This window comes from Juglans microcarpa x Juglans regia, chromosome 2D (assembly GCF_004785595.1).
Source record: "Juglans microcarpa x Juglans regia isolate MS1-56 chromosome 2D, Jm3101_v1.0, whole genome shotgun sequence".
NCBI lineage: Eukaryota > Viridiplantae > Streptophyta > Magnoliopsida > Fagales > Juglandaceae > Juglans > Juglans microcarpa x Juglans regia.
In genome coordinates this window covers 6,041,593-6,064,832 of record NC_054596.1, presented here as the reverse complement: position 1 = coordinate 6,064,832, position 23,240 = coordinate 6,041,593, and the positions used below count along the sequence as shown (strand labels likewise).

At 36.5% G+C, this 23,240-nt stretch overlaps 2 protein-coding genes across 5 annotated transcripts in view; both read left to right on the top strand.

The window, feature by feature from the left end:
• The first annotated feature begins 971 nt into the window (after positions 1–971).
• On the top strand, positions 972–9,608 carry LOC121248125 (tRNA threonylcarbamoyladenosine dehydratase). Of its 3 annotated transcripts, XR_005937398.1 has the most exons (12): positions 972–1,190; positions 1,864–1,907; positions 2,638–2,752; positions 3,542–3,689; positions 3,986–4,198; positions 4,790–4,924; positions 5,761–5,895; positions 6,139–6,354; positions 6,742–6,866; positions 7,786–7,851; positions 8,054–8,111; positions 9,315–9,369. XR_005937398.1 is itself a non-coding variant. In XM_041146489.1 (11 exons), exons 1-11 carry the CDS (start codon positions 1,102–1,104, stop codon positions 9,429–9,431), a joined length of 1,395 nt encoding a protein of 464 aa, XP_041002423.1. In that variant the 5' UTR covers positions 974–1,101; the 3' UTR covers positions 9,432–9,608. The 3 variants fall into 3 exon arrangements, 1 of the variants encoding a protein (XP_041002423.1); XR_005937399.1 differs by lacking the exon at positions 9,315–9,369 and having other exon boundaries at positions 7,779–7,851; positions 8,054–8,112; XM_041146489.1 differs by lacking the exon at positions 7,786–7,851 and having other exon boundaries at positions 974–1,190; positions 9,315–9,608.
• Positions 9,609–10,630: 1,022 nt separating this feature from the next.
• Positions 10,631–23,240, top strand: part of LOC121248124 (nicastrin) — a 30,679-nt gene continuing 18,069 nt past the window's right edge. Inside the window, exons 1-8 of one of the 2 annotated variants that reach the window (XM_041146488.1) lie at positions 10,631–10,955; positions 11,370–11,478; positions 11,580–11,694; positions 15,121–15,203; positions 15,337–15,413; positions 15,814–15,891; positions 16,296–16,367; positions 16,486–16,559. In XM_041146488.1, the coding sequence (XP_041002422.1) occupies positions 11,379–11,478; positions 11,580–11,694; positions 15,121–15,203; positions 15,337–15,413; positions 15,814–15,891; positions 16,296–16,367; positions 16,486–16,559 (599 nt within the window). In that variant the 5' untranslated portion in view covers positions 10,631–10,955; positions 11,370–11,378. Of the gene's footprint in view, positions 10,956–11,364; positions 11,479–11,579; positions 11,695–15,120; positions 15,204–15,336; positions 15,414–15,813; positions 15,892–16,295; positions 16,368–16,485; positions 16,560–23,240 lie in introns of both variants that reach the window. The other variant, XM_041146487.1, reaches the window with a different exon arrangement.

Sequence of the window (23,240 nt, the reverse complement as noted above, 5' to 3'; positions counted from 1 at the left end):
ATACAAACTTAAGACAATTTCCTTAGGTTATGTTCAGATGTTGAGATGAGTTGAATTAAATTGTGAATAATATTATTTTGTTGGTCCCATTTAGATGTGATTTAACTTTTTTAAATTGAGATGAGTTTAAATTTTTTTATAGAAAATTAAAAAAGTAATGAATCCCATCAATAATTAGTTCAAAATAACTTGAGTTTGATTCAACAATCAAGCATAACCTTAATATTTACAATCACGTGTTCTTATCAGGTGCATGTCATATTTAAAAGATATTCTTTATCCATAGCCAATATTATCATTGCAAACTCTTTTAAGATAGATTGAGCCAACATTGCAAATACTTGAATCTAATAACATCTCTCATATTTTGCGAGTTATTTCTTAATTAATTTATATAACAATGGTGATATATTCACAATGGCGATAATTTATCATTTACTTTATAAGCAAATAACATGACAATGCCACTTCATAAAAATAGAAAAATATTTATTGTTTTAAAACTTAAAATTTACGCAAATATCCTCAAAATAAAAAAGAAAATAAATCTATTCACCATTATTTTTCTCATCATATTTTTCTCATCACATGATGTGTCATTAAATAATTAATTCACAAATAAAATATAATAAATAATCTCTAATCATCTAATACCACATTATAGATTGATGAGATGATGATGAAAATTGATATGATAAATAGTGATAAAATTCATTTAAAAAATAGTGATAAAATCATTATTATTTATGAAATCTGCCTGACTCGGAACAACTTCACGTGAAGATTAAGTCTCGTTTGTTTTCATAAATATCATCATCTCATTATTATAATTTTTTAATTTTTACATAAAATAAAATAAATAATTTAACTTTTTTAAATATCAAAACAAAAATTATATTAAAAAAATATATTCAAACGATATTTTCAATTTTTATTTCAACTAATTTCATGTTATTTTATTTCATCGGTATAACGCTCCAGCGGCCCAAACCCAATCAAAACCGCCCACACTCTCACTTCCAACTTTCCAAGTTCCAGATTCGCTGGATCTATTTGGGACCCGAGGAAGGCGAAGGATTAGAAAAGAAAGGGAGAGTGAAAATGGAGAGAGTGAAATATCTGGCGTTGGTGGGAGCTGGAGTGCTTTTGGGCTCTGTTTCCACCGTCTTTCTTCTAAAGCTTCTTCCCAGGCGAGTCTTTATCTTTCTCCTCTTCGCGGCCATTTTCAATTCTGTCATTTCCTCATCGATAGACGAACAATCGCGCTCTGTTTGGTTGCCGAGAAAGACCAGGGAAGTAAAGACAAACCTAATCAGCCCAAAACGTCTTAAAACAAAACATAGAAACTTGTTTCCCTTCCTTTCCTTCAGCTTCCTAGGTTAACCAAACACATAATCATACAACTTATATATATATATATATATATATATATATATATATATATCAAATATCGTTTTCGAGAATCAGAACTTCGTAAAGCTACATATATGATTTGTTTGATTACTGAAAACAGTTCGTAACCGCTATTAGATTTTTTATTTCTCTGACAGCAAAATCTTCGCTCAACTATGGCTAATAGAACGTTTTGGATTCCTGACTGTTATCGTTCATCATTAAAAGAAAGAAAATCATAAGAAATTGTTCTAGAAATCTCCTTGCTCTTTTTCTTTTAATCCATTGACGCAGGTTTTCTGTAATTGGGACAGCCATTCAGAACATTGAACTCACAGCATGGAACTTCTGAGCTAAACAGACCATCAAAACTAGAAAAGATTAATAAATTTGAAATATTATGCAAAATCTGTTGTTGTTTTTGGCTGAGGTTAATTGTACTGTACTGGCATTTATTGTATATCTTTGCAGAAGAGTGGCAAGACAATGCACGAAAAAGGCAATTAAAATCCATGGTAAGTGATCTATCAAGATTTATTCGAGAGGAAAACTTCTAGAAAGTGAACTGCTTATTTTTCTGCTCAAGATGTATTTTTTCCCTATCCCGATTAAACTCAAATGTGTTTGTCCTCTGTATAACAATAGATGCAAAAGGAAGTTTGGAAATTATAATAGATATAAAATGTAGAGCCACCGTGCACTCAGATATTCCCGTCAAAGATTCTTAATGGTTGCCTTAATGCTGCATTGGCATGTATTGAAACACGTATCTCTAAATGTACTTCTAAGATCTGCAATCTGGGTTATGAGGCCTGCTATGTTGTATTCTAACACCATTGTGAAGTTTATAGTCGATGTAAGAAATTTACGGAAGTATAAGTAGAAAGTAAAGATGTAAAATTAAAGACCTTATAATTATGTCCTTAATGCTTGCCAAAAGTTGGAGGAGTGTAAGGATATTTTCTTAACAATTTATGAAATTTAAATAGTTCCAATGCTCTCTGTATTCCTTCTTGCTGCTCGAGGCAGCAATAATTATAGCTTAAGGAGTAATGCTAGAATTATTTTCATGCAATATTCGTCAAAATTTCCAACATGTTCCCTCAATTCTCACATCTTTTAGTGGAGTAGAGTGCAGTTGCCATTTAAAAATTGATTGATTTAATCTTTCATACACGGTTTTGATTAGCGATTTCATCGACTAACCAACTCGATATGTGTAATTATTATAAAAATTTATGTAAGATAAAGGACTTGTATCTGGGAATGCTAAAGCCTACGCAGTTGCTGGGAATCAGAATGGTAGGGTGGCTGGTTTAGACCTTCTAAAAGACGAGATAGTTTCCGAACAATTGACCAGGTACTACAGGTGTCACAAGTTAAGTGATTAATGAGTTTTTTTCCCCTTGAATATGTGTCCCTAAAATATTTTCAGCCTGACTTTTTAGAGTGGGCTTTCAATACACGTGTGATACTCTAATTAGGTTATTCTCATGTATATTCCCTGTGTACTTGGCTTTTGCCTACTTCTATGAATAAAACTTCTTGATTAGCTATAAAAAAAAAAAATTACATGTGTGATCTTTTCGTTGATTTTATTACATGGGAACCACGCTTATGTACAAGGGTAGTTATGACCAATAGAATTGGTCTTTTCCGCTTCTATATTTTATTTAAGTGGACACTTGTAGGAAAAGATTGTGTTTACGTAGATGTCATGTTATAGAATGTCTTACATATTTTAGGTGCGAAGAAAATCTTCTTGTTTTTAACCAACTTTACTTAGGCACTGAAAGATTAGTATGCTGAGCAAGCTTTAATTAATTTTATCTTAAAATTATTGCTGGAAATTTTTTACTATATATCTTAACTAAATGGACCCCCTTTTTGCTCATTTATTTAGTAAATGATTTATTCAAAATATTTTACTCTTTGTGTTCGTATTTATTTTCTTTCAAAAATATAATAATACATATATGCAGCTAAGGCCTTAAAGTCTATGTTTTTGTGCTCGGGCCTGGAGTGCAGGGGTCAGGGGTCTTTCTCAAAATCTCTCTGTTTTCTTCTTAGGTGCAAGTCATCATTTTTCATGTAGTTTTTTTTTAGGAAAAAACCACAATTAAAGTTGTTACTTCCTTGCTATTATTAGGAACATTCAATTCTTTGGCCTTCAGTCTCAACAGAAAGTGACTGCATCTTATGTTGTGGTCATTGGTCTTGGAGGGGTTGGCAGTCATGCTGCATCTATGCTTTTGAGATCAGGCATTGGTAGGCTTCTCCTCGTGGACTTTGACCAGGTATGTTTGCTGTTGACTTTTACTGTGCCTCTCAAAGCCTTTTGGTTTGCTTTTCTTTTTAGTGTTTGTGGTCTCTGATTGTGTTTGAGGCCTCTCTAATGTGTCACTTGGTTCATTTGCTATTACAAAATACTCTCTCTTAACTCTTAAGTAGGCTAGGTAGTGATATCAGCCCATGATTGGTAGCATAAAAAAGATGGAAAGATTACTAATTTCTGCTTTCAAATTACATTTATTAGAATTTGTTCAATTTTTGTCATAAAATACATGTACTCATTCATTAATTGCATGAGAAGGTATCACTTTCATCGCTTAACCGACACGCTGTTGCAACAAGAGCAGATGTTGGCATTCCAAAAGCCCAGTGCCTCAAAGAGCATTTCCTGTCACTCTTCCCAGAGTGCCATGTAGATGCAAGAGTGCTATTATATGATGCATCTTCAGAAGAAGAAATTCTTTCAGGAAACCCTGATTATGTGTTGGACTGCATCGATAATATCGATACAAAGGTAAATTTTCTTGCCTATACCTTATGTTAACTTGTCATAAATTTACCTTTCCCAGCACAAGCAGTACAACAATTGAATACTCAAATAATTTAGTAATCAACTATGGTCATTTTCTCAAACAAGAAGGAAAAAGCTGTAGAAAATAAGATCATTGGGTTTGTAGTTTTATCGAATAATTCAGTAATCAACTTGTCATGAAGCATCCATGATGGATCATGGGTAAAGGAGGTTGAGATTCCTTTGAAGAATTTCTTACTTATAAAAAAAACATTTAAGAGTGTTGCTATAGATTTTTCATGACCTTTGATTGCAAGAATGGCTTGAAATGCATGTGAGAATTACGCGAACAGGATGTTAGACCGCCACAAAATTTGTTTTGCTGATGAAACTACTGAATCTCTTGACAACTGAAATATTTGTTCCACCCACTTATCATTATTATTCACTGTGTACTTGGGGCTATGCCTATCATTATTTAATAAAATCTTTACTTATAAAAAAAAATTATTATTCGCTGTTGTATTCCAAATATAAGTTTTGGTATTAATCAATTTTTAATTTTCAATCCATTTGATCCATTATATGTAATAGGTGGCACTTCTTGCTGCATGTGTGCGTAGGGATCTTAAGGTTCTATCAGCTACAGGGGCTGGTGCGAGAGCTGATCCAACAAGAATACGTGTTGCAGATTTGAAAGAGTCAACAAATGACCCACTATCTCGAGCTGTAAGGATTTTTGCTTCTCCTCGTTACAAAGTTTTAATCTGTATGAAGGTTTTGAATATGCTCATCTATCTTGCTTTTGCATGACTATGTTGCATCAAATATGCCCATTTCTAAATTGTGGGTATTAATTTCTTCTGCATTGTAGGACTCTAGATATTCTAAATCTCAGATGTATACCTAAAATATACATTGGTTTGTGTGAGTTTTATCTTTTGTCAATTTGGTCCATGAAGTCCAAATTTGGTCAATTTAGTCCTTAAAGCTTTAATTTATAGTTCAGTGTAACACTTTCATCTAAATATAAGGAGATATTTTGCCCAAACAATTAGAAAAGAATAAAGAAGAATAAAAGTAATTAAACACATCTTCAAAAAAGAAAAAGGAAAAAAAAGAAGAGAAGCCTGAACACCTCTCTTCTTGGTCTCTCATCCTCTGATGCTGATTCTGTCCTCCAACCCCTCTTTCTAGCCTTTAATGCTGTGGAGTTGATGCGCACTTCAAATAATCATGTCCGTCCTTGATTGCACCTACTATTTGTTTCCCCCCAACATCATTCATCAAGTTCTTTTTTATTTTCTCCCCAAGTTTTTGGGTGACATATGACTTTGATCAGTAGACTTTATTTCTATTAAATGGCTATTAACGTATTTAGGAAGTCGCATAATGGGACATGCTATTTTTTTGTTGGTACACAGCTTATACCAAGGTATCACTATATTGGCATGGAACCAGCTTGTGCCTTCATCTATTAAACATGTGAAGTGGACGTGCTTTTGATTGGGCTTATTCTTTGCATTGAGCATATGAGTCCTTATTCCAAACATTCTTTATTTCAGGTGAGACACCGATTGAGGAAAGATTATGGCATTGATGGTGGTATTCCTGTTGTGTTTTCATTAGAGAAACCTAAGGCAAAACTTCTTCCATTTAAGGGACCAAGCGGAGAAGAAGAAAATCCCTCAGACTATCAGGTACAGATATTTCCTTGTTAGTTTGAAGTATTGATTATAATTATTATCATTATTCCTGTGTACTTGGGCTCTACCCAGTTTCTTAATAAATATACTACTACTACTACTACTAGTGATTATTTATTGAGATATTGTAAAATACGCCTAAAAAGAAATTTATATAATGCATGCTCTTTCTTTTTTCCTCAGCCAAAATATATATTCCCTACTTATAGACATTCTAACTTCTTATCCTGATTTCAGATAGTTCCAGGGTTTAGGGTTCGCATAATACCCGTTTTAGGTACCATCCCTGCAATTTTCGGACAGGTTATGGCCTCCTATGTTGTGACACAACTAGCAGGGTTACAAGTTCAAACAGAGCCTATTGTAAATTTTGACATGGATCATTACAGGATGCTTCATCAACGCCTTATTGAGCATGAGGAGTCATTGTATGGCACAGCCATGGAAGTTGAGGTTTGAAGTTTTCGTTGATAAGTTTATTGCTAAAAGTAGCTCTTTAGATGTTATTTTTTCCACTGGTTCTCTGGAGCAGAAGTTACATATTTTGTTTTTTTGTTTTTTTCCTTTCCTGAGAGGGTAATTTAGGTTTTGTTCTTTTATACCTTATCTGCACTTGGGTTAGTGACCCCCCCCCTCTCTCTCTCTCTCTCTCTCTCTCTCTCTCTCTCTCTCGCCTTATTATAATTGCAAAATTTGTCTGATCATATAGTTTGTCATGATAGGTAGATACATTTCATCTACCTGGGATGAATCCCTAACGCCACCCTACACCTGTTATTCAAGGTGGGAGGAGATGCTTTTCAGCTCAGTAATTGCATGTAATCTTTTGCCCTTTTATAGGTTGATGTTGAAGAAGTGATGTACGTTGCAAAAGAGTTGTGGCATGGACGAAGTGTGAGAGAGCAGTCTGCAAAAGATGTTGGGCGTGGAATGTGGCGATCTGTTAATGAGTTAATGCTTGTGAGGTATAGGGTTGCATTTATATTGGATATGATTGACCATTTGGCATTCATACTTCCCAAGGTGATTGTTCAGTTCTTAGGTCTGTACCCTGCCTCGAATTTGGGGAAAAAGGTTAAATAAAATACCATACTGAGGTTATAAAACTAGTCTTTTGAGGTATGAGATTTGTAGTCAAGTCAGCAAACAGAGCCTAATATCTAAATTAGTATTGGCTTGACCACCTTTTTTTTTCTACTATTCATCTCTTATAAGGGCCGTTTCTTTAGTTCATTCACTTGTCATCATGTCTTCTCTCACTGCCATACCTCCTTTCTCTTCTCTCTCTCTCTCTCTCTCTCTCTCTCTCTCTCAGTTCTATTTTGACAAGTCTCTTTGACTTTGTGGCACCTCTGAGCAGTTTGGTGCAGTTTGATTCTCTCTGTATATCATCTAACCATAAACCATATTCGATACAAAAATGTTTTGGGACCCGAATTTGTGTCCGAATGGTTTTTTTTTTTTTTAACTTAGTGATTAAGGAAGTGTTTTTTAATGATGTTATAAATTTTTTATTTTTTTTTAAAATGTTTATGATGATTAAAAAAATACATGAAAAAAAAGGAAAAGAAAATAAAAAAGTGAAATACATTCGGTAGACTCATTCGGGCAACTTTTTTGGTGGCTGTAGCAGGGCTCTATTTGATAATTTTTTTCAAGCTGTAGCATAGCTATAAGCTCAAGTTATTTAAACTAGATTATTGTCCCAGCAAAAATGATTTCACTTTGAGTTTTATGAGGCGATGTATGTATGTCAGTACCTTGGATTAGATGTAAGTGGTGGTGAATGGGATCTTACATTGTTTGGGATGAATAATTTCTTATTATTTATAATGATTCCAAGGAACTTCAAGTGTAACATTGACTAATCTTTTTAGCGTATAGACTTGATGTAACGACTCAATGACAGACAGCTTCAGCCCCATTTGGGCCGATACTCTAAAGGGCTAGTTAAGGTTACAATTGAATCCCCTTGGAATATTTGAAATTGTAAGAACTTCTCCCTCCCAAATAATGTGGATCCCATTCACCTCCGTTTTAATAAATCCGTGGTATTACATGCTATTTCTCTCATTAAATTTGACGTTGCCTTGACAATGAATATGTGCTTTTGTCACTGACATTTTTGTGCTTGGTTCTATCATTTCTTTAGGTGGGATCGGGCAAAGCCAGCATCTGTGTCAAACTTAATTTTATTAAAGTTTAAAGAGGTATCTCTCATTAATTGACTTTCTATCAAATGAACGAATGCTAACGATACTCTTCCAAGCTGCCACTAAATTATTTGAACTTTGGAATTGATTCAAAGGAAGTGCTAGTTGCTACTCATCGAAAAAGAGAGAAAATGCTCATCCTTGCTATGTTTACCTTTCAATTATTTTTCTCTCATATCACTTCATATATCAAGATTTTTATCTTCTTGGAAATATAGAAGTTGAAAGCCATAATGAACTGTTAAAACTCATAGGTGCTTAAATAACCTTTATTTTTGGAGTTATTCTGTTGGCGGATGGCTTATGGAGTTAAGCTTAGGCTGCGTTTGGATGTTGAGCTAAGCTCAGCTAAACTCAATTCTTTATGAATAGTAATGAGTTGAGTAGTGGAGAGAGTTATGTGGGGCCCATCTAAACTGAGTTTAAAGTGTGTTTGGATGTTAAGATGAGTTTAGTACTTTTTATGAGAAGTTGAAAAAGGTTTTGGGTCCCATGTATAAAGATGTGTTAAGTTGAAAAAAGTTGTGGGTCCCATGTGTAAGGAGGTTTTGAGTTGAAATGAGTCTAGTAATTTGAAAGTTGAGTGTTTGGATGTTAGATTCAGCTTAAAATTAGACTGAGCTCATCTGAGTTTTGCAACCAAACGTAGCCTTACTCATCATATCTGGGATTGATAAAGATCACTGCAATGTTCAGTACTTTAAAAATCCTGTTCAATGCCCTGCTTTAGCTATCTACAAATATGAAGTATTGGCCTCTATCAGCTACAAACCATGAAGCAATTTGGGCTTTTTAAACCTTCAATGTATTTTTCCTGTTCTCCGTAATATACTTAGTACTTTCTGAATGTAACAATTCATTTTGATTTTCTCCATTCAACCTCTCAATTCCATAATTTCTTTTCCAAAGATTCCCGACTGTTTGAAGTCAGCTGCATGAGTTGTCTCTCCTAACCACCATACTCTGTATTTTTAAGGCATTAGTGTTACAAACTCAAATGCTTCAATGGTAATTGCAGTTGTACCATTGAAAGTGGCGATTAGATAGGTGAACTATGGTGGTGACAATTAAAGCTATTGGTCAATATCAGAAAGATTGTATTGTTGTGCCTATTACATTGACATTTGTTCTGCACATCTTTTCCTCCCTGGATTCACCTCACTTTAGATCATCTCTAATGGCTCTTTTTTGACTAATTAGGCTGATGAGCATGAGTCAAGGACACTTGATGATATCAAAGAAAGCGAACCGGAGTTTTTTACGAGGGTGACATCTGTGCTGAAGCGAGCTGAAGTAGACTTTGGTTTGCAAACATAGGGGATTTTTTTTTTTTTTTTTTTAAGGGTTTTGAGTGAAGAAGTCAATTTGACCCCATTTATCTGCAATAGTTCAGCACTTTGATTTTTACTTTTTTAGAGGTTTGGGTGTAATTTCTACAGGGCTATTCAAGTAGAAATGCTTAGAAGGTCGAAGTATGAGTTTTTTCCTTCTTCATTTTTTTTTTCCTGATCTTTCATCTGTAGCAGTAAATGTTTTATCTATTTACTTTTTTTTTTTTTTTAAACTATCTATTTACGTATTTCTTTGATAAAGATATCTTACTCGAGGTAACTTGTAATATCCTTTAGTCGATCTGGCTTTTATATGTTTGCTAGCTCCACTCGTTGTACACTTTTGCGAGCTGGGTAAAAGCTTAGCTCAGGGGTTAATTGAACCTTCTGATTGAAATCTTCTCTCCCAACCAAAATAGTTATGCAGAATGGGAAAGTGGATTCACTATGATTTAAACTCAACTAATTTCTTGTATTATCGTTCTCTTTTTGGGGTTTTATTTGCAATTAATTAGGTCAAATGAAACAGTCAATAGTGACGATATTCGGCAGACTTTGCCAAAAGTTAACGTTCATTGACCATTTTTTCGATAATTTTTTATTTGCTCTGTATTAATTGGAATATGGTTTATTTTGAGGATTCTCACGCTGTCCCCCTGTATTATCAGTTTTATTTAATGGAGAGTTGTTTAGGAAAAAATAGAAGAGAACTAAAGCATGTAATTTAATGAGATGAAGTTATATAGCTCATTGACAAACTCACAACAGCTTCTCGTAATTTCAATAAAAGTTTTAAGAAATTAAGTTATTTTTGCTTTGCTATTCGAATATGCATATTTTTTTTAATCGGTAACTTTGCTATTCAAATATACTTTATAATAGTTTACTTTTTTATTTATTGTTTTGTTAGAATAAAGAAAGATGACAGATATGTTTTATTTTTAAATTTAATATATAACGGAGTATATATATATATATATATATATATATATATGAATATAGTGTCATCCTAAATTGGGGACTGTGTGCTTTATTTAAGAAAATAACTTTGGGAGAAGTGACTGTTTGGGAGTAGTCATTTTGTATATCTTATGTGTTATTATTCCAGCCATCTATCTGGAGATAAGAAGTTAGTAGAATGTAGCTTCTGCACATCTCATAAAAGTGATCAGTAATCAACCCGATCCATTTTCAGATTGGCAGATAACCGAGTAGAGCAATGGTCGGAAGTCGGATCCGTTTTCTGCTCGGTTGGAAATTCAATCCGTCCACTTAGGTCCCTCTCTGCGTGTGTGGCAGGGTCAGTACTGCTGCTTCAAAGTACAGAAAACGCCGTTAGGCGAGAGAGAGAGAGAGAGAGGGTGAGAGAGAGCGCAACCTGCAAAAAGACGTCCATGGTTTAGGGCTTTGTAGTTCGTAAGGCGTAATCGAAGTGACTAATACGCCATGGCCATCAAGTTTCTTTATCTTCTTTTGCTCTTCAACTTTCATCTTCGCCTCTCTGTCTCCGGTGAGTTCTCTCCTCAACTTCTCCGATCCTCTACTTTTTTTTTTCTTTTTTCTATAAACCTACCGTTACTAACTTCGACGCTTTTGGTTGATTAAATGGACTATTTCTTGGTAGAGTTTTGACTTTACCCTCCTGTATGCATTTGAATTGTTTTTCTTTAGATAAAATGGTGTATGCAGGTTTAGATAAACAGGTACTGCCTTGCATTTGAAAACTGCAGGAAGTCCAAACCAATCTACACGATTAGCTTTTTTTTGTGTCTCTACCTACCCATAATACTTCTTCCATTTTTCACTAAACCGTGCTCAACAACCCCCCCCCCCCCCCCCCCCCCCCTCTTCTCCATCCATTTGATATTCTATATTCGTATCTTCTTGAAATGTTATTGATCTTAACTTCGATATTTCAGGACAGTTGAACTCTATGGAGTCAGTTCCTGATCTTCAAAAGTCAATGTACAAGTTCATTGATGGATATCCTTGTGTACGACTACTCAATCTTTCTGGGGTTATTGGTTGTTCAAGTAAGTTCTTCTAAAGGATTTCTCCATAGTGTATTTCATGAAATCAAAATAATCATGTATTTGAGATTGGGTGCATACTTTTCTTTCTAATTTATCTTTAGATCCTGGACGGGAAATGGTTGTGGCTCCGATTGTAAGGTACAAAAATACTATGGCGCTGTCTCAGTCATCTGCAGTTTTGGTGTCATCGGATGAAATTCAAAGTTTCTTCACCAGGCACGTTATTTATATGCTCAGTTCCTTTCGTTGTTCTTTAATGGAGGAGTGATTTATCCTTCCTATTTCTTCCTTATATATCTTTTTCCAGATGCGTGCTTTAACTGTTTTTGTGTCTCCAGTAAGTCACAAGTATGATGAAATATGTTGTATACTTCATGTGTACTTGAGCTATGCATAATGATGTGGATTAATAAATTTTCTTACTAATCAAAGAAAAAGTATGATGAAATATGTTATTATGAGTTAGAGATTAACTTTTGCTAAAAAAATTAGTATGTATCCAACAGTGGGTATCCTTTACTAATTACACCTCCGACGCTTTAAAAGAATTCTCTTGAAAGAAAATCTATCCTGGTGAACCCCTAGGGTTTGGCTCAAGTTGTAAAGGCCTTGGGCTTGGGGGTATGCTCCCCCCAGGTCCAAGGTTCAAATCCCTTGGGTGCAAACAATCTCTAGGGGCCACACCCCCTGATAAAAAGCCAGCGATTTAACTAGTTCCGTGTAGGGAAACTTCTGAGGGTGCGGTGTGTGGGACCGTGGTTTACTCTGCAGGGGTGAGTCCGAAGGGCCCTGCCTTGGAGAGGTTCTCTGACATCATAAAAAAAAAAAAAAAAAAAAAAAAAAAACTATCCTGGTGGGTAGGTACGAGAGCAAAAACTACCTCTAGAACACCTAAAAAAAAAAAAAACTAAGTCTTTAGGGAACTTTACATTTGTCCTCTATATTGTTGTAGAAATGGGATTCTCACTTTGGCGTCCACTATCTACAAAGATAAAAAGGGACACTTACTTTTTTTTTTTTTTTTTTTTTTGTTCAATAAAAGAACTTTATTGCTCAAAGAATAGGTCTAGCCCAGTATATACATTAGGAAGCCCCGGCTAAGAGGGTGCAAGAGAGACAAGAAAATCATGAAGGGCCATGCCATTGAAATCAATAGCAATGGCCCAAGTACAAAGAGTGCTATAAAATGATGCTAACAATTCCTCTAGCGATCTCTCATTGTCTTCAAACGTCCGCGCATTACGTTCCTCCACAAGCACCACATGATACACATTGGAATCATCTTCCAGACCACTTTAATCTGATGCATACCTCCAATGTTTGGCCAGCTGGCCAACGCTGCCACCACATTCTCCGGCATAACCCAAGCCAACTCTACTCTATTAAGCACCTCATTCCATAAAGCCCTTACTGTCTCACAATGCAATAGAAGATGATCTACCCACTCTCCCCCTCCCCTACACATACAACACCAATCTACTATGATAACCCTCCGCTTCCTCAAATTGTCGGTAGTGAGTATCTTGCCCAATGATGCTGTCCACACGAAGAAATCAGCTTTGAGGGGCGCCTTGTGTGGACACTTACTCTATAGGACAAGGAATATAAATTGCTAGGGAAGTCTTTTTTTTTTTTCCCTCTTTGAACCTCTCTCTCTCTCTCTATAAGTAAAAGATTTTATTCATACTAATAGAACTAGGCATATCCCCACAAGAAGTATACCAGAGGAAACACCTAATTGAGACGAAGGAATAAATACAAGACAATTATGAAAATTTAGCCCATTGAAATCAATAGATTTAGCCCATAAGAATGACGTATTATAAAGAGTAATTTAATCTCCTCTAGCAAGCGTTTCCTATCTTCAAAGTTCCGGTCGTTCAATTCCTTCCATATGCACTATAGAATGAAAATAGGAACAATCTCTCAGACCGCTACAATATGTGGATTACTGTAAAGGCATCTCCAACTGGACATAAGTAACAACCCTTCTCAGTTGTTTTTTCAGTCTTGTGATTCCCTAACTCCAACCACTCCAAGATTCTTCTCTTTGACCATCTCTCTCTTTTGTCCTTCTTTGTAAGTCATTACTAGCGTAACATTATCAAGACAAAGGTGATTTTGACTCCACTCATAGTTCTTATTGTTTCATGGTTGATCCCTTACAATTTAGTTTTTTTCCCGTAAATTTTTGTTTAAATTTGAAGATGTACATAATTTGTTTGCCTACTTTTGATAAGAAACCTAGTCATTCATATTTTAATTTGTAAAATGTGTAAGTATATACATAGATAAAGGAGTATGTGGTGATAATGGACAACTTTTGTTTTTCGTTTGTCTTCTTCTTTTTTGTTTTTTTTGTTGGGGGGGTTGGTTATGAAGAGTTTGAATCTACTTGTGAACTAATAGCTTAGTGGATATCTATACATCATGTATATTACTATATGAAGTTGCATTCCCATATTTATTAACTTGCATTTTTTTTTTACTGAAAATATTCTTGAGGAAAATAAATTGTCTGTTTTTTTTGAGACCTTGAAAATAATTTTCTAATGTTGGGCCACACTAAAAAAATTCTATCTTAAAGCTAGAAAACCACAAAAAATATGGAGCAATTTTGGTTGTGGTGGTTGAGATGGTGGGAGGAGTGGAACATTAAGGGGTTGGGACAAAGGTTATGGTGGTGGAGCAGAGGAGAATAGGTGGTGGTGGATGGTGGTGATGTGGAGTCATCTTGTAATGCCCTAATAGTAGGCTCAAACCACTTGGCCTCTACTCTAAAGGGACTAATCAATGATACAATTGGAGCCCATTAGAATCATTATAAAGAGCAAGAACTTCTCATTCCCAAGCAATGTGGGATCTCATACACCACATACTTTATCCTCTTATCATATGGCGGTATCACAATCTTCACTCCCTTAAATTCCCAACGTCCTCGTCGAGCCAGTCTATTGTAGGTGGCACGGCTCAAGTTCCACATTTCTGGTTGGGATAGACTCTGATACCATTTGTAATGCCCTAATTGAAGACCCAAACTACATGATCTATACTCTAAAAGAACTAGTCAATGATACAATTGGAGCCCCATTGGAACCATTATAAAGAGTAAGAACTTCTCCTTTCCAAGCAATGTGGGATCCCATACACTACTTACTTTACCCTCTTATCATATGGGGTATTACACATCTATGTTAATCAATAAAGTCAATAAGATTTTTATGGCTCCGCATGCATTCATTTTGTTCTGGACATGGAAGTTCAATAAAATAGAGGTTCAATAAAATAGTTACTAGCCTTCTATTGCATTTAGAAAACACTTGGAAATCTTATTACAACCTAATGTAGTACATCATGCATCGTTTGGAATGTATTTCTTGCATTTTTTTATTGTTTGATGAGGATAATGTTTGTGATTTCAAATATTATTCATTGAAAATGTAAGGAAAATTATTGATACAGTCCTATAGTGTGCAAGCCCCACACAGTCCCTTTAAAAAAAGTGGGTCACATCTTTGGAACAAAATGAAAAAACTCACTCTTTCATGATGGGTCCCACTTTTTATAAAGAGACTGTGCCGAGGCTTGCACTTCCTAGAACTGCATCTACCATTACTCTTTAGACATCTGTTTATGTTTCAGAATATGGTATGATTCAAGCTTTGCTCGTAATATTGCTGGTGTCATCGTGGAATCGGAAAATGAATTTCAAAATAAGTCAAAAGGTAAATGCTTTTATTTTTTATCCTCCTTGCTTTGAGAATTCTTTTCCCACTTGTAAGAAAAATTCTCAAAGCTAGGTGGATGCAGGAAAATTCTTTTCTTGCTGCTGAAATTCACATTTTCTTTCACTTGTAGGATTCTCTCCTGCTGGAAAGTTTCCACTGGCTGAATTTGCTCCTTACCAAAATACCAGCTATGAGTGGAACCCAATTGTATGCTACGAATTTGTAGTCTTATGGATTTCTTAAACTTTTGGAATGTTTGTTGATGTTTGGTCATTTATTCTGCTATGTAATGAGCCACCTATTGTGGGATAAAAATCTGAATGGTTTTAGTAATAGGTAGTGACAGTAATCAGAACCAACTTAAAAGCTCAAGTTGTTTTGTCATTGCATGGTGGGGATGTGTAGCATAGTTTGGTGGTGGATAATCAATATGAATTTTTTAATCCCTAAACTAATCAAAATAAGCGTCCAATTGGTTTTTAGCTATTTTCATTTTACTGTATACAAAACTATTGACTGAACTGAAAGTTGGAATAGCTTAAGATATAGGACACCCTTTTTCACATTCTGTTTGACAAGCTGAAGCTTCGTCATTTTGGATTTGCAGGGATCTGGTATAATGTGGAATGCTTATGATTTTCCTGTATTCTTACTCTCTGAGAGTAGTACTTTGACCCTGCAGGAGGTATGTACTGCTTGAATTTTCCAATGTGGTCATCAGTAGTTCACACACTTGATAGCCTTCTATGGTGATTGTTCTGTTTGTTATGAGAAGTGAGAAAAAGTTTCTCAGGTAGGTGTTATTGTCTTGATACCACTGCATGCAGATTTGGGACATTTGTGAATTGTTTAGTCAGTTATGGCTGCTCGACATGAAAACTTTCACTGATATTTGTTATCAGTAAGATGCCCTTAAAGTTTGGAGTCTGACAGAATAAGTGCTGATATTTAGTTTATTTTATGTACATAGTGAGAGAAATGATCGATCCATTGAAATTTCATGGATCATAGTTGGTTTTTTTGTTGGCCGGATCAGATTATAGTGCCAATCTGAATATTTATGTTATATGCTGTCATTTGTTCATACAGGCAGCTATCAAGAACGAGAAGAACAAGAAAGCTTATATTTCTGATGTGGCTGAGTTTAATCTAGTGATGCAGGTATCTGATTCTTATTCTTTAATATGATCCTAATTAGTGACATTTAATAATTAGAAAGGCAGGTTGCAAGCTTGTTGTGATTGACTTATTGAATTTTAATACACTTGTCTTGGATTAGACAACGAAAGCTGGAACTCATGATTCAGAAACTTGTCTAAAAGAGGAGACTTGTCTTCCATTAGGTGGATACAGGTGAGTTCTTCTGGAATTGTTCGTTCTGATATTACTATTTCACTACTCAATTAATGGGCATGTTGGTCTGTAGATTTTAAGGTTTTTAATGGTGTAACTATTGTGGGGATTATATTATATATGGTTTGAATATCGCGGTGGTTATATATGGTTTCTATTGAAGCCTGTCAATTACTCTTACCTTCCACAAAAGCGCACCTGGATGTTTTAAAATAAATGTTATAAAAAATGAAAAATCCCATGTTATTAACAAAAGGATACTCGTAGTATGTGGAGATTCTTTAGTAAAAACAGATTTTGTCTGGCCTTTTTTTCTTTCAAAAAAAGAAAGGACACACTAAGTGAATATTGATTGATTAGTATACCATATATTGAAATGTTGATGTGGAAGGAGGAAACACTTTGGATTCCAAGTAAATCTTCAGATTTTTTTTTCCCGGATAAGTCCTTATTCAAAGCGCAGAGATCCTAGAGAGAAGTATGCCCCTTGATGAAAGTATTGTGTCCTAGTTTCTAACACTGTTTTAGTCTATTAGCAAGACGTTTGGAGATGATTTTATAAACACTACCCACTAAACTGATAGGATGAAAATACTTAATATCCGATCCCCTGATGCTTTGGGGATAAGGGGGATAAACGTAAGATTGAGGCTCTTCTCGAACTTTCCTTGAGCATGGAACTTGCTTGGGCATTATCACCATTCAGGGCTCTCACAAGCTCCTATACCTTGCCCTCCTAAAAGGCCTTTGTTCCAGCTACATAGCTTCCTATACACCATTAGAATCAAAATTAATGCCATTAAGATCTCATTTAGATATTGAGATGAGATGAGATGAAAAATCTGTGAATAGTAGTGAAATAGTTTGAGTTAAGATGTTTTAAAAAAAAGTTGAATAAAAATATTATAAAGTTAAAATATTTCTAGAATATAATTTTTTAATATTAGTTTTAAGATTTGAAAAAGTTGAATTGTTTTTTATGTTTTGTTTGGAAGTTTGGAAAAACTGTAATGATTAGGTAATGATTAGGTGAAAAAGTTAAGATTGAAATTGAAAAGTATGTGTGTTTGAGTGGTGTTTGAATGTTGAGATGAGATGAAATGGATGAGATGAGATGAGACCATTTCATCATCCAAACGGGGCGTAAAGTTTGGCCTCCAGCTAAGCAGTTTAGAATAGAAACGTTGTAGAACTGCAGAATATGCTCAATGCTCTATATTAATAGAAGAAAGCGCACACTAATACTTTTTTTGATAAGTAAGAGATAAATTTTATTGATACGAATGAAATAGGCATAGCCTGTGTACACTGGAAGTATACAAAAGAATACCTAGATACATTCTATGAACGGAAGATTGAAGACAAGAAATTATGAGCATTGTTCCCATTTAGTACAATAGCTGAAAACCGAAGCATTAAAGTGTGTATAAAAAATTTTTGAAGTTCCGCCATTGTGCGCTCCTTATCTTCAAAACAATGCTCATTCATTTCTGACCAAATTCATCACATGATGTACAACGGGATCATCTTCTACACTCCAGCCACTTGAGGACAGCCTTGAATCTTCTTCCAACAGCCCAACAAATCCACCGCCCTCGATGGCATTACCCAAGCAATGTCCACCCTTCTAAAGGTCTCATCCCACAACACCCTTGTCACTTCACAATGCAATAAGAGGTGATCCACTTATTCTCTATTCTTTTTACATATATAACACCAATCCATCACAACGCAGCTCCTTTTCTTCAAGTTGTCCGTGGTCAAAATCTTTCCAAGAGCAGCAGTCCATACAAAGAAAGCTACTTTAGAAGGTGCACGAGACCTCTAAATATTCTTTCAAGGGAAGGGAACGCTGGCTTGTGATGTCAATTTTGTACGCCTTGACTGTACATTTCTTGCTGTCATTGGACCTCCACTGCATTCTATCCCCCTATGCCGTAAGATGTCCCATGGAGTATATCAATCTGAAAAAATCTGCAATGGTGGGTAATTCCCAATCGTGTAGATCGCTATTAAAAAAGATATTCCACTGGTGAGAGCCATGGGAAAATACCCGCACATCCGCCACTGAAGCATCCCTGTTAGCTACAATACGATATAGAGCTGGAAAGGCATTATCAAGAGCGCAACCTTTGCAACACACATCCCGCCAAAACCTGATTCTAGTACCCTATCCGGCCACAAAACGGATGCCATCCCCTCCTTATGAATTTCCATACCCCCCCCCCCCCCAACAAAAAAAAAAAGCACTTCCGTGTCTAGTCAATAATTTCCTTCCACAACGATTCCCCCTCCAAGTGGTTATCTCCATAACCATTTCTCCAATAAAGCTTTATTGAAGGTTCTCAAGTTGCACACTCCCAAACCCCCATTCGAAATTGGGGAACATATTGTGTTCCATTTAAGATGAAATTTCTTTTCCTCCCCCAAACCCCCCATAAAAACGCCTGAAAGAATTTCTTGATCCTATTCTCCACCCCTTCAGGCATAGGAAACAAAGATAAAAAAATAGGTGGGGAGATTAGTTAAAACACTCTTTATGAGAGTGAGTCGACCCCCTTTCGATAAGTACACCCATTTCCAACCAGCCAGCCTTTTCTCTACCTTCTCCACAAACCCATCCCAAATAGCTCTAACCTTAAACATTGCTTCCAACGGAAGGCCCAGATATTTCATAGGCAACGAAGGCACCTTACAATCCAATAGGCTTGCTAAGCTGTTGATATTGGGCACCACGCCCGCCGCAACCATCTTAGACTTACCAAGGTTTACCTTGAGCCCCGACACTGCTTCAAAGCATAATAATAATGCATGTAGAGTTTGGATTTGGCTATGGTCTGCTTCGCAAAAGAGTAGGGTATCATTTGCAAATAAGAGATGTGAGATGACAATAGAGCCACTAGTGCCGTTACCCACCTGGAATCTGGATAGGAAACCTCCTCCAATAGTGGCCTTCACCATCCAGCCAAGTGTCTCCATAACTATAACAAACAGAAGAGGGGAGATAAAGGATCTCCTTACCTCAAACCGCAGAAACTGTAAAAAAAAAACCAGCAGGGGTGTTGTTAACTAGAACTAAGAAACGAGCAGTGGTGACAATGCCGAATCCATGAGATCCACCTATCACCAAAACCACACCTCCCTAGCAAGTATAAAAGAAATTCCCAATTCACATGATCATAGTCATTTTCCATGTCAAGTTTGCAAATGATGCCTGAAACTCCCTCCCGTAGTCTATGATCCAAATACTCATTTGCTAAGAACCGAGTCAAGAATTTGTCTCTCACGAACAAATGCGTTTTGTGGCTTGGAGATAATTTGTTCCAACACCAAGCTTAGTCGATTAGCAAGAACCTTCGAGATGATCTTGTTACTCCACTAACCGGACTTCTAGGATGGAAATCCTCAATTATCGTAGCCCCATGTTTCTTTGGAATAAGAGCAATGAACGTCGCATTGAGACATCAAACTTTTTAAAAGAGTGAAATTCATAGAAAACCTGCATAACATCACATTTAACAATGTCCCAACATGTTTGAAAGAATCCCATCGAAAAGCCATCTGGACCTGGCGCTTTGTCCTTGGTCATACCGGTAATGACCTTATAGATCTTTTCTTCATCAAAAGGTCTCTCCAAATAGCTCGCACTGCTAATCAATTGCCTCAAATAACAAATCATCAAGCTTTGGCCTCCAACAAGCTAGTTCCGTAAGGAGGTTCTCATAATACTGCACAATATGGTTTTCTAATTAAGAGGGGGAAGAGAGCACTTGAGTACTTGAGTGAAGTGTTTCGATAGCATTGTTGCTCCGATGTGAATACTTTATGGAAGAACTTTGTACATTTATCACCTTCTTTCAGCTAAAGGGCCCTGGATTTTTGTCTCCATGAAGTCTCCAACAACAGTACCCTCTTTAGATTAGTCACACAACTGTACTCTTCCTCAATAATTCCTGCAATTCCTCCAAAAGGGTAGTCTTCTAGTTGTCGATGCGACCAAAAACTTCTAAGTTCCACTTCTTTAGGTCTTGTTTCAAAGCCTTAAGCTTACTTGCAAGAACGAAACTGAGAGTGCCTGTAAACTAATATGAAACCACCAATCACGCACCATCTCTACAAAACCATCCTGCTAGCCACATATTCTTAAACTTGAAGTACCGGTGACCCCCATGAATACCTCCACAATATAACAAAATAGGAAAGTGATTTAAGCTAACTCGGGGCAGCTGCTTCTGACATAACTTAGGATAATGGGCCTTTTACGAGTGAGAGACGAGGAATCTATCCAATCTCAACCAACCCCGGCTATTTGACCAAGTAAACTCACCCCCAACAAGGGGAAGACCTATGAGGTCCAAATAAAAAATGAACTTAGAAAACTCCTCCATAGCCAAAGAATTACGATAGTTTCCCTCTCGCTCGCTGGGAAAACGAGTAATATTAAAATCCCCACTCATACACCACGACACTTCCCATAAGGAATATAAACTCGCCAACTCCTCCCATAGCCTTCTCCTATTGCTATCCACGTTTGGCCCATAAGTGCCTATAAATGCTCATTCCCACCTATTTGCAACATTTGTAAAAAAATTAGCGACCGAGAATTCTCCAACACGCTCCTCCATCGCCTCTACTACTCTTTTATACCACATCAACAGCACACCACCCTGAGGCTCCCGAAGAGGTCAAGTAAGACCAACCCACATACGAACACCCCCAATAAGCTACGAACAATTCTTCTATTAATGACCAACATCTTAGTTTCTTGAAAACACACTACGTCAACCTTCCACATCCGCAATAACGATTTTATACGAAGGCGTTTATTGCGATCGTTAAGTGAGACAAAGAGTGCCCTCCCTTTCGATCTATTCCTTCCACCACTCCCTTCCTTCGCGTCATAATTAATAGAGCAGGTGAGTCTTTTAAGTTCCCTGTCTCGCTTTGTGGTTGACTTCAACCGATCATCTTCAATTGCTACAAGAAGGGCCCTAAACTGTTCTTCATAGCCTACACAAAAGACCCCGATACAAGCTTGTATCTCCTCCACCTTCTGAAACACCCATTTCGAAGTACACCTCCCTGGGTTAGGGCTGGGAGGGAGTGTGCATAGAGGGGTTAATGAAACACCCTCCCCAACAGAGCACTCACTGTCACAAATGGCCAATTGTAAATTCGAGTCTGAATCTGAGTCTAGAGTGAATACCATCTCAGATCTATCACTAGACATCGTTGTAATGTCGATCGAACCCTGGGGACCAACTCTGTCAAATACCCTTGTATTTTCTGATGGGATGAAGTCCTCCCGTGTGTTCTTAGCATTTCCACCCATCACCAACATCTTTTCCATGGGTAGAATGCATTTTGGGAGCCCTGCTGATAGAAGTGTGGTCGCCAGCGGTTCAGACGATAGAGTTGTGACAATAGACACTCTGACCACCTCGCACGAACTGTGCTGTGCAGTCGCCGGCATCTGAAAAGCACTAGTATCCTGACACAAACTAGAAGCTGCTCCTCGGAGCAATGCATGTGCACACTCTGACTGCCTAGCCCTAGTCGGTGGTCCCGCAACCTTTGACGGAGCCCCCTGACCCCTCGTCGGCGGTGGTGGCAGGGCCCCACTAGAAGACGATGGGGCTTTTGTGCTTGAGAGGCGCCTTCTCCAGATAGGCCCTGTACACTTGTTTACCAAAAAAAAAGAAGAGAGTATATGTGGTTTCGACCATATTGTTTCTACAGTTCAAATGGTTCATATTAGCCACTAGATGGAAAATCTTATATTTTTTTCTTCCAATCTTTATGTAACAATACAATGAAAGCTCAAGCCTCATATGATCTTTATGTAACAATACAATGAAAGCTCAAGCCTCATATGGGTTATGTTCCAAAGGATTAGTCAATGTTACAACTGGAATTGATTTTTATTGGGAAAAAACCTATAAAAAAATGTTACAATCGGAACTCTTTGAAATCATTATAATGGGTAAGAACTTCTCCCTCCTAAGCAATGTGGGATTCCATTAACCACCTTCCTATACTTGATTCCGGGTATTACACTTTAGTTTCTATCTCCAACTCACCTCCTCCCTGAGAATAATTCTCTCTCCAAACCACTTAAACCTCAGACCTTCTCAATTTCAGATAAATTTCTTTCTTTTTCCTTTTGTTTGTTAATTGGATTAATGTATACTTCCTGTGTATAGGGTAACACCATCTTTTTCTATCAATAAAACTTTATCTTAACCATAAAAAAGAAAGTTTGTTCCGTGTGAACATCAAACCCTTGCAGCTCATCCATAAGGAGTGTTTATGCTTCCCAACATATCCAAACACCTGTTCTTCAGATGGTTAAGAGGAAACTACTTTAAGACCTGTCTGGAATTTTGATAGTGTACCTTAATTCCCATCATCAAGGCACTCGGCGATGAGAACTATGTCTACGTTTTGTCTCCCCTTCATGAATGCATTTTGTTTTTCTGGCACTGGTTTTATACAGTTAGCAAGGACTTCAGTACTTGTAACGTCTTGTATCATTGGACAAAGGCCCATTATGGTGCTCCCTTTTCTATTTCTAACTTTCAATACTTTATAGCACTCTTCCCTTTTGTTTGTTGAGTGGATTTATGTATACTAACTGTGCATTGGGATAATATCTCTTTCCATGATTAATAAAATTACTTG

Coding starts and splice junctions, on each gene's coding strand:
- LOC121248125 (XM_041146489.1), top strand. CDS start 1,102: ATGGAGAGAGTGAAATATCTGGCGTTGGTGGGAGCTGGAGTGCTTTTG. Junction 4,199..4,789: donor TCGATAATATCGATACAAAG/GTAAATTTTCTT, acceptor TATATGTAATAG/GTGGCACTTCTTGCTGCATG. Junction 6,355..6,741: donor GCACAGCCATGGAAGTTGAG/GTTTGAAGTTTT, acceptor GCCCTTTTATAG/GTTGATGTTGAAGAAGTGAT.